This window comes from Musca autumnalis, unplaced genomic scaffold (assembly GCF_047663935.1).
Source record: "Musca autumnalis isolate F117 unplaced genomic scaffold, ASM4766393v1 scaffold_5, whole genome shotgun sequence".
Classification (NCBI taxonomy): Eukaryota; Metazoa; Arthropoda; class Insecta; order Diptera; family Muscidae; genus Musca; species Musca autumnalis.
The window spans coordinates 59,549,923-59,561,599 of record NW_027412088.1 but is presented as its reverse complement, the minus strand read 5'-3'; the positions used below and the strand labels follow the sequence as shown (position 1 = coordinate 59,561,599).

The 11,677-nt window shown below is 37.8% G+C and overlaps 1 protein-coding gene across 1 annotated transcript; it reads left to right on the top strand.

Moving 5' to 3' along the window:
- The first annotated feature begins 2,341 nt into the window (after positions 1 to 2,341).
- LOC141405433 (venom allergen-1-like) lies at positions 2,342 to 3,565 on the top strand. Its single transcript, XM_073989733.1, has 2 exons — positions 2,342 to 2,855; positions 2,913 to 3,565. Exons 1-2 carry the CDS (start codon positions 2,430 to 2,432, stop codon positions 3,549 to 3,551), a joined length of 1,065 nt encoding a protein of 354 aa, XP_073845834.1. The 5' UTR covers positions 2,342 to 2,429; the 3' UTR covers positions 3,552 to 3,565.
- The last annotated feature ends 8,112 nt before the right edge of the window (positions 3,566 to 11,677 follow it).

Sequence of the window (11,677 nt, the reverse complement as noted above, 5' to 3'; positions counted from 1 at the left end):
ATAGAAGTCTCCTAAGGAGACCTTCTATTCTATAGAAGTCTCCTAAGGAGATCTTCTATTCTATAGAAGACTCCTAAGGAGACCTTCTATTTTATAGAAGTGTCCTAAGGAGACCTTCTTTTCTAAAGAAGTCCCCTGAGGAGACCGTCTATTCTATAGAAGTCTCCTAAGGAGACCTTCTATTCTACAGAAGAATCCTAACGAGACCTTCTATTCTATAGAAGTCTCCTAAGGAGACCTTCTATTCTATAGAAGTCTCCTAAGGAGACATTCTATTCTATATAAGTCTCCTAAGGAGACCTTCTATTCTATATAAGTCTCCTAAGGAGACCTTCTATTCTATAGAAGTCTCCTAAGGAGACCTTCTATTCTATATAAGTCTCCTAAGGAGAACTTCTATTCTATAGAAGTCTCCTAAGGAGACCTTCTATTCTATAGAAGTGTCGTAAGGAGACGTTCTATTATATATTCTTATATTCTATAGAAGTCTCCTAAGGATACCTTCTATTCTATAGAAGTCTCCTAACGAGACCTTCTATTCTATAGAAGTCTCCTAAGGATACCTTATATTCTATAGAAGTCTCCTAAGAATACCTTCTATTCTATATAAGTCTTCTTAGGAGACCTTCTATTCTATAGAAGTGTCCTAAGGAGACCATCTATTCTATAGAAGTCTCCTGAGGAGACGTTCTATTCTATAGAAGTCTCCTAAGGAGACGTTCTAATCTATAGAAGTCTCCTAAGGAGACCTTCTATTCTATAGAAGTCTCCTAAGGAGACCTTCTATTCTATAGAAGTGTCCTAAGGAGACCTTCTATTCTATAGAAGTGTCCTAAGGAGACCTTCTATTCTAAAGAAGTCTCCTAAGGTGACATTCTATTTTAAAGAAGTCTCCTAAGGAGAAGTATTCCAAGGAGACCTTCTATTCTATAGAAGTGTCCTAACTAGACCTTATATTCTATAGAAGCCTCCTAAGGAGACCTTCTATTCTATTGATGTCTCCTAAGGAGACCTTCTATTCTACAGAAGTCTGCTCAGGAGGCCTTCTATTATATAAAAACTCGCTGTTATATTCTGTAGAAGCCTTAAATCCATATCTTATTTTCTGTAGAAACTTCCAATGGAGGTCTTCTATTCTATAAAAGTATCTTATGGAGGTTTTCTATCCTTAATAAGCCTCCCATGAAGGTCTTCCATTCTCTATATGCCCCATATGGAGGGACTTTTTTCTATAGAAGTCTGCTATGGAGCGTTCTCTTCTGTAGAAGCCTCTTATGGAGGTTTTCCATTTTTTCGATCGAAACCTCCTTTGAAGGTCTTCTTTTTGCTATAAGCCTCCTTCTTCTATTCCACAGACCTCCTATGGAGGTCCTTTCTGCTATAGAAGCTATTCTAAAAAAGCCCCTAGCGTAAGTATTCTGTTCTGTATTAGCCTCCTATAGAGGTGTCCTGAGGAAGGCATTCTATTCTGTAGAGGTATCCTAAGGAGGTCTTCTAGAAGCTATTCTGTAGAAGCCTGTAGTGGATGTGTTCTATTCTATACACGAACACAAACACATAATTTATGTGTATTCTATCCTATAGAAGCATCCGATGGATGTCTTCTATTCTATGAAAGCATTTGGATGCTTTCTTTACTATAAAGGCCTTCAATGAAGGTCACCTATTCCATAAAGACCCCCTGTAGAGATCTTCCAATTCATTGAAGTTTTCTTAGGAGGCCTTCTATCCCATAGAATATCCTAAGGCGGCCTTCTATTGTACAGAAATCTCCTAAGGAGGCCTTCCCTTCTGTAGACGTCTCCTAAGAAGACCTTTTATTTTATAGACATCTCCTAAGGATGCTTTATATTATGTACCATTGAGGCATTTGTTGGGGTAGGTCTACGTCCCTGACTATTATTGTTCTCACAGATAAACGCATTATAAGAAGTTCTAGGGACATCATATTCACTCAGAAAATTACGTGCTCCCCCGATCCGTTGCATTTGCAGTGGTTGTTTATTTATTTCAACGCCATGAACGCTATGCATCCCCCAAGGGCACACTCATTTACACCATCAGTGACTACATGTCATTAGACTTGTTAATCATTTCCTCTAAGCGTTGAAGAATTCATAAGTCATTGACTTAGTAGCATGACCTAAATTGTTATTGTACATTTTACCTAGGATGTTAATAATTTGTTTTGTAAAATATTTTTCGTTTACATCCATCCCATTGCTCATTGTAATGTTTTCTGCGAAAAGAGGAACAAAAAATACAAATTTTTGCACATACATTTGTTTTGTTCATTCCATAATGAAATTTGTTAAGTAAGCAAAACTACAGAACTTCGACTATAAGAAATAGAATAAAAATAAAATAAAAACTGCTTATGAGGCACTAGCAGCTATCGTTTGCCAATAGTCAGGGCAGAATAACAGGCAATGAATAACAACATTTTGTTTATTTTATTGTTGGCTGTTGTTTGGAGCAACAGTGTGACAGCTGGTTCAGCCAAGAATGCCACTCATAAAAACGGATTAATAAACTTTCGGACAAATCGTCATACTGAAATTCTGTTAAAATTTCGTTGTAATAAGTTAACAAAAAAATTGGAATTAGCCGGAGGCGATGGTGGGTTTAAGCTGAAGGATAAAGTGAAATCCCATCGTACACGACGAACATCCAGGAAAGGATCAATATTTTTACCCAGCAACAAGACCATTGCCCTAACGAAGGTTCGAAGTTTATTATCATCTCATGCTGGCTTTGGAAAAATTTATGGGAAACTGGCTGATTCGTTCCGCTTCAAGGATGCCTGTAATCGTAATTGTGGTCAAGAACGGCATATTGCATGCCACAATAATCTGGTAAGTAATCCAACTAATTTCATCCTTGCCGTATTTTGATTTCATTACCCTTTTCAGACCCTCTCTGCGCAATGTTCTGCCGGAACAAAAGTGTTACAATTTACCACAGAGCAACAGGATTACTTGCTGCATCTCCACAATGTGGTGCGCAACAAAGTTGCCGGCAATCAAACCAAATGCGAGTCGGCTTCCCGCATGGCCACAATGCAATGGGATCCCGAATTGGCTGAATATGCCGTACTCAATGCCATGAGATGTGACAAACAACACGATTTTTGTCACACCACCAAAGAATTTAAATATCCTGGTCAAAATATAGGCTGGTACAGGTGGTCGCAGAGTAAATACCCCAATCTTGAATCGGTGTTGGACAAACTGGTCAATGATTGGTATCGAGAAGAAGAGAACGTAGAACAAAAGGATTTGGATGAGTTTCATGGTGATGGCGGCGATAAGGTTATTTCACATTTTGCCACCATAGTCAATGAACAGAATTCCCATGTCGGTTGTGGTGCTGTTGTTGCTGAAAATGAAGGAAAAACTTCGATTATTTTAACGTGTAATTATGCTCGAAATAACGTTTTGAAACGACCAGTATACAAAAAGGGTCCATCGGGAAGTCTTTGTGCAACCGGATTAAATGCAGTTTATAAGAACTTATGTTCCGTTAAGGAGAAATACGATTATAATAATTAATGGTTTCCGAAATTGTATTTCGTTCTGGTTTTATTTGTTGGATTGAAGGCCTCCATAGGAGGTGTCCGTAGAATTTAAGGCCCACTTAAAAATCTTTTATAGAATAGAAAGCCACCATAGGAGACTTCTGTGGAAAAGAAGGTCGCCATAGGAGGCCTCTACAGAATAGAAGGCCACCATACGAGGCTTCTGTAGAAAAGAAGGCTTCCACAGGAGGCTTCTATAGAATAGAGGCTTCCTTAGAATAGAAGGCCTCCATAAGAGGCTTCTATAGAATAGAAGGCCGAGGCTTCTACATAATAGAAGTCCTCCATAGGAGGCTTCTGCAGAATAGGAGGCCACCATAGGGAGCTTCTAAAGAATAGAAGGCTTCCATAGGAAGCTTCAACACAATAGAAGACCTCCATAGGAGGCTTCTATAGAATAGAAGGCCTCCATAGGAGGCTTCTACAGAACAGAAGACCTCCATTGGAGACTTCTATAGAAATGGAGGCTTCCGTTGAACAGAAGGACTACATAGGAGGCTTCTATTGAATAGAAGGTCTCCAATGCAGGCTTCTACAGACAATAGAAGTCACCAAATGGTCTTCTATTGTCGATTGAAGACCTCAAAAGGTCATCTATTGTAGATAAAAGACCTCAAGAGGTTTTCTGTTGTCAATAGAAGACCTCTGAGGGTCTTCTGTTGTCGTGAGAAGACCTCAGGAGGTATTCTGTTGTCTACAGAAGATCCCAAGAGGTATTCTATTGCCTATAAAATACCTCAGGCCGTCTTCTGTTGTCTATAGAAGACCTCAAAAGTCTTCTGTTGTCTATAGAAGATCTCAAAATATCTTCTGTTGCTTATAAAAGACCCTAAAAAATCTCTTGTTTTCCATCGAGGACGTCAAGAGGTTTTCTGTTGTTTATAGAAGACCACAAGGGGACTTCTGTTGTCTACTATCTGTAAAGACCTCAAAAGGTTTTCTATTGTAGATAGAAGACGTCAAGAGGTTTTCTGTTGTCTATAGAAGACCACAAGAGGACTTCTGTTGTCTACTATCTGTAAAGACCTCAAAAGGTTTTCTATTGTAGATAGAAGACGTCAAGAGGTTTTCTGTTGGCTATAGAAGACCTCAAGAGGTCTGCTGTTGTCGATAGAAGACGTCGAAAGGTTTTCTGTTGTCTATAGAAGACCAAAAGAGGTCGATAGAAGACCTCAAAATGTCTTCTGTTGTCTATAGAAGACCACAAGAGGTCTTCTGTTGTCTATTATCTGTAAAGACCTCAAAAGGTTTTCTATTGTAGATAGAAGACGTCAAGAGGTTTTCTGTTTTTTATTGGAGACCACAAGAGGTCTTCTGTTGTCCATTGAAGACCTCAAAAGGTCTTCTATTATCGATAAAAGACTTTAAAATATTGTTTATTGTAGTTAGAAGACCTCAAGAGGACTTCTGTTGTCGATAGAAGACTTCAAGAGGACTTCTGTTGTCGATAGAAGACCTCAAAATGTCTTCTGTTGCTTACAGAAGACCTTAAGAGGTCTCTTGTTGTCTATAGAAGACGTCAAGAGGTCGTCTGTTGTCAATAGAAGGCCTCTATAGGTCTTCTTTTGGTTATAGAAGACCCCAGGAGTTCTTCTGTTGTCCTAGAACACCTCAAAATGTCGTGTATTGTTTATAAAGTACCTCAAGAAGTAGAAATAGAAAATCTCTGGAGGTTTTTTATACCCTCCACCATAGGATGGGGGTATATTAAGTTTGTCACTACGTTTGTAACTACTCGAAATAAACATTGTAGACCCCACAAAGTATATATATTCTTGATCAGCGTGCAATTCTACATCGATATAGCCATGTCCGTCCGTCTGTCCGTCTGTGGAAATCACTCTAGCGTCCGAACGGATTGACGTAGGTTGATGAAATTTTGGGAAAATATGTTATATTTACGTAGGACTTTTGGTATTGAAAGCGGGCTATGTAGGTCCACGCTTTCGTAAAGCCCCCATACAAAATGACGCGTGACGCGTCGTCGTTTTAAGGAATTTTTAAGATATTTGGCCCATTTTACCACCGAATTGCTTGTAATTTGGTACTTTGTGTCTCCAGAGGCCAAAAAATATTCCTACCAAAGTTGGGTTATATAGGTCCACGTTTTGGTATAGCCCCCATATAAGGCCCCATATAAAGTACGCGTCATTTTAATATATTTTGAATGTATTAGACCCATTTGACCACAGAATTGGTTGTAATTTGGTATTTTGTGTCTCCAGAGGCCAGAAAACATTCCTACCAAAGTTGGGCTATATAGGTCCACGTTTTGGTATAGCCCCCACATAAGGCCCCTTATAAAGTACGCGTCATTTTAATATATTTTGAATGTATTAGACCCATTTGACCCAATAATCGGTTGTAACTTTGTATTTTGTGTTTCCAGGGGCTAAGAAACATTTCTACCATAAAATGTTTATATAGGTCCACGTGTTGATATAGCCCCCATAATACAATATCTCCCTATTTTCGATATTTTGAACGTTTTAGCCTCATTATCACACCGAAATGGCTGAAATTTGGTATTTAGTCATCTTTAGGCGTATAAAACTTTCCCCCAGAAATTTGTAGGTATAGGTCCACGCCATCATATAGCCCCCATAGAACGGTACCTTCCGAATTTCGGTATTTTGAAGGTTGTGGCCACATTAAACCACCGAAATGGCTGAAATTTGTGGTGGAGGGTATAAAAAGTTCGGTCCGACCGAACTTAACGCTTTTCTTACTTGTTTATTTTACCCTCAGCATTTATGCTAACAAGGGTATATACACTTTCATAGGAGCAAAATGTGCCTCCTCCAAATAATGGTTTCAGACGAAATCCGTTTCAGACAATTTGGAGTCGATTTAGCAATATCCGTCCGTCTATCTGTCTGTCTGGCTGGCTGGTGCGAACGATAACTCTCGAACGGTTCGAGAGTTCGATGACGGGCCATATGGGTCCACTCCTTCAGATACCTCCCCCACAAAAGTTCGAAAATGTTATGAAAATTTGTACGCACGATAACTCTTGAAGGGAGTAACCGATTTGGTCCATACCTTGCACATCGTGAAATTTCTACCGGGCATAGATGAGGTTCCAATATGAACTCTATCGGTCCACACCTTCGGGTACTTCCTACACAAAATTTCTGAAAAGTTGAGTTTAGGACCTGTTCTCGAATCGCTTTAATTTTTGTTGCAACAACTTGTATTCACTGTCCCTCATACGATTGTACAAGTTTCATCAGGGGCAAGTTTCTGAGAAAATAGCCTGCAAGTTGCAAAAACCCCTATGATACAGTGTGTAGTGGTTGGAGCGCATGATAAATAGCGAACGGGTCTGCCGAATTGTTCCAAAAATTTGGCCTAATATTTTGTCCAAACTTAGTTTAAGTTCGAAGATAAGCTATATCGGTCCACTCCTTCAGGTAACTCCCCCACAAAAGTTCAAAAATTTTCGAAAAAAATTTTACGCACAATAACTCTTGAAGGGAGTGACCGATTTGGTCCATACTTTACACATTCAAACTTCCGGTACTTCCCCATAATATTTAAAAAATGTCACTTCGATGGTATGCACGATATCACTTAAACGGGGCAACCAATTTGGTCCAAACTTTGGATCTCCTAACATTTTGTCCAAATTTAGTTTAACTTCTAAAAAGCCCATATCGGTCCTCTCGGGTACCTTCCCAACAAAAGTACAACATTTGTGTACAAGTGCAATTTAGGGCCTGTTCGAAAATACTTTGGAAATGCATACCGATGCTGTTTGCGTGGACAAGTTCATGCTTCCTGGCGCTCTGGTCCAAAAGTTATACGATGACCCACTGAAATGACTAGTGGTCGAAAAGTGATGACTCCCAAAATAGGGAGTTGGTCGGTATGTCGGTCCATTCCTTTAAGTACCTCCTCCGCAACACTTTTGAACTTCAATCCTAATCCACATTTTTGTCGGCAAGTTCAAATGTCCAACAAGTGTTTCAATTCACAAGGGCTGAGGGTATATCTCTCTCGGCAAAGCCGACGGATACTATTTTACTTGTTTGGATTCAATTTCATTTGATGAAATATAATTTTCTCAATCGAGTGATGTTCAATATTATGAATTAGGACCTTTCCAAATGTTCTTATGTTTATCGTAGACAGTATTAAGAGCTTCCATTTCGTTTAATTTAGTTCAATACAATGTTAACTGTTTGCAGGATTAAGTGCAACTGACTTTATCGATTCAAAACAAAAAAAAAAAAAAAAACATCTTTAAAATAAGCCAAAACTAAATTCGAATTGATTAAACTTATAAATATTTTTCAAATATTTCAATTATTATGTGAAACGTATTTTTATATAGGGCTATAGAACTTGACCAGCCTCAAGCATATGCCATTACATTTTATCATGAGTATGGATATAAGAAAATAGATATGTTGAGATATCAGTGCCTCTTCGAAGTGTTCCGTCGAGCTGTAGTCTATACCAGATGAACACAGAATGACACGGTTTGCTCTGCTGCCAATATCAATTATTAGGCTCTTGACAAATTTTTTTTTTTTTTAAATTCATCTTTATTAGGTATATATTATCATGTACAATTTATATGACCCGCGAAGCGTGAAGCTTGTCTGCAGGAAAATATTACAAGTGATTTATATTCAGGTTACATATGACAGTTTTTTAAAGTTCAGCTGTAGAAATATGTTTTTAGCTTATTAAATAACATTTATATCAATTTATAAATACAGAGTTATGAATTCAATAAATATGTTTTTAACAGTTTTTTTCTTTTGATTTTATTAGTTGTGTTAAAAATATCCAGGGGTAGTTCATTCAGCGTGGTAGGAAGACTGACAGTTAGGGCTCTTCTGCCGTACTCATTTTTAAATGCAGGAGTCTTGTATCTTCCTTCAGTTTTTCTTCTCGTGCTTTGGTTGTGATTGATGGCTTGCAGTAAACGATTTTCACCAGAAAATTCATTAATTATTGTTGATTTATATAGGTTTTTGATATTTAACACACGTAAAGTTTTGTGAAGATTTTCAATTTCCCGCGTTGTATCACGTTGGTTTGAGTTTATATTATTTTGTTGTTGGTATAAGTCCAATTTTTTTAAGCTGTTTTGGAGTGTTATCAATATATTATTTTGGGCGGACTGTAGAATTGTGCAATGTGTTGAATTTCCCCAGGCTGTTATTCCATGCCTTAGGTAGGATTCAACTAGTGAAAAGTACGCTTGTCGTATGACATGGTATGTAGAGTTGTGTCGTTCATGAACGAACCGGTTCAAAGGAACGATTCCGTGAAAAGAACGAACGGATCCGTATCCAGCTCATTCTTTTATATCGTTCATTGGACGAGTCATTGCTGCTTACAAAACAAAACCACCACCATTAGCTTTGCATACACACAAGCAAGCAAAAAAAAAAAAAAAAAAAAAAATAAACAAATGCATTGGTTTTGCAGTCAAACTCTAAACAAACGCTGCGTTAGCGCAAACAGCACAAATTTCCACACAAAACAAACAATGATTCAGAGAGCTACTCTCGCTCAGTAACAGCACATCTCGGTCATATCTTTCTTTTGCATCATTCGTTCATCTGGTTCTTTCATATCAAATCCAGAAACAAAACCACCCCCATTAGCACACAATGTGTCATTCGTGAACGAACATTTTCAAAAGAACGACGGAGTCATATGCAGCAAAGAACGAACGACTTCAAAAGAAAATAACACAGTCAAATGTATTGTTGAACGAAAAAGAGCCAACGAACGAACTAAACGACCCGGATCTTTTTGGTGAACGGAATGAAAAAGATCGATCCGCTCAATGAACGAGATTGCCCAACACTAATGGTATGGGGAGCAATTGCTCAGATGATAAATGGCGTATGATGATTTTCTGAGTTTCTTTCGTAAGTTATCGATGTGCGTTTTAAATTTGAAATGACTGTCTAAAGTTATGCCAAGGTATTTGTAAGTGTCTACCACTTCTATTTTTGTTGTGCATATATCGATTTGAGGATTGTTATTTGTAGAACTTTTGTGTAGACATTCGTAATTATGAAATATTATTGATATGTTTGAGCTTGGCATGTGTTTTGTTCTGAAGTGCATTAATTTGGTTTTGTTTGCGTTAATGACAAGTCCATTGTCATGACACCATCTGGTTAATTTGTCCATTTCGCTTTGCATTCTCTGCTCTGCTGATCTTATTGAAGTGTCTGATACTAAGATAGCTGTATCATCCGCGTATGAAAAAGTGCTGTTATCGTTTAGAATTTTGACCATCTGGTTAGTGTACATGATAAAGAGAATGGGTCCAAGTTTTGAACCTTGAGGGTCTCCATACTCTAGGCTATGTTCACTACTTGTGCTGCTGTCTATTTTAACTTTATATGTACGGTGATTAAGGTAGTTTTTAAACCACAGAAGACTTCGACCTCTTATTCCGTTTTTTTCTAATATGCAAAGTAGCTTATGATGAGATAATGTGTCGAATGCTTTGCTGAAGTCAATAAACATTGCTAAGCAATGCTTCTTCTTCTTCTTTATTTGCATATCCGTTGTTCGGATGTTAAGCGATCATACATTTTGTTACATTCTTATTGGAAATATTTATTTTATGTGGAAAGCGATAGTTGTCTGTTTTTAGCTGCTGTAAGAAGACTGAGTTCATCACGGTATCCGGTCCAGTCTTGAATATTTTTTAGCCAGGACAGTTCTCTTCGACCTCTACAACGTCTTCCTTCAACTTGGGATTTGAGAATTATCTGCAATATCTTATATTTATTGTTCCTCATCAAATGTCCCAAATAAGAAAATTTTCGGGTTTTGATGGTTTTCATTAACTGTCGTTGTTCATTAATTCTTCTTAAGACTTCGGTAGTTGACACTCGATCGGTCCATGGAATTTTGAGCACACGTCGGTATGTCCACATTTCAAAAGCTTCCAGTTTCTTCTCGTCTGCTGATTTTACAGTCCATGTTTCAGCACCGTATAATAGAACTGACCATACATAGCATTTGATAAACCGTTTTTTAAGTTCAATATTGATGTCGTGGCTGTTTAGTACTTTTCTGTACTTGAGAAACGCTTCTCTCGCCATTTCTATCCGACATCTTATTTCTTTAGAAGACTCCCATTGCTCATTTAATTGCACTCCCAAGTATTTATACGATTTTACTCTCTCTATTTCTGATTCACTGATTTTTAGTGAGGAGTCGTAAACATTGTTACTTTTACTAATGATCATAAATTTTGTCTTATTGAGATTAGTATGTAATCCGTACGAATTACTTGTTTCGTTGAGAGAATTAAGGAGATTTTGGAGGCCACCTAAAGAGCTCGCTACTATCATGGTGTCATCAGCGTATCGTATATTGTTAATGAATTGCCCATGTATTTTTATTCCAATCCTCTTTCCTTCTACACACTCTCGAAAAATCTGTTCCGCATATATATTAAATAATAATGGTGAGAGTATACACCCCTGTCGAACACCTTTGGATATTGTTATTTCATCGGATGTTTCACCGGATACTTCTACTGATGCTGTCTGGTTCCAGTAAAGATTTTTTATGCATCTTAGTTCTTTGGGTTCAATACCTATTGATGTTAAAATTTCAACCAGTTTGTCGTGTCGAACTGTGTCAAATGCCTTTTCGTAGTCCACGAAACAAATAAATATGTCTTTTTGGACATCGCGACACTTCTGGATGAGCACTTGAACACCAAGCAGTGCTTCCCTGGTTCCCATTCCCTCCTTAAATCCAAATTGGGTTTCTCCCATTGCTGCTTCACATTTAGTGTATATTCTTTTGTGAATAATACGTAAAAAAATTTTTAAGGCGTGACTCATTAGACTAATTATTCTATAATCGTTGCAATTCCTGGCGTTTGCTTTCTTTGGTATGGGAACAAATGTAGATTTCAGCCAATCTCGTGGATATTGTCCTGTGTCGTATATATCGTTGAAGAGTTTCACAAACAGTTGTATATTATTTTCATCTATTAATTTGAGCAATTCAGCGGGAATTTCGTCTGGTCCCACAGCTTTTCTGTCCTTCAGGGTTTTTATTGCATAGACGACTTCTTCTTTGGTAATAGGATTTTCGCTT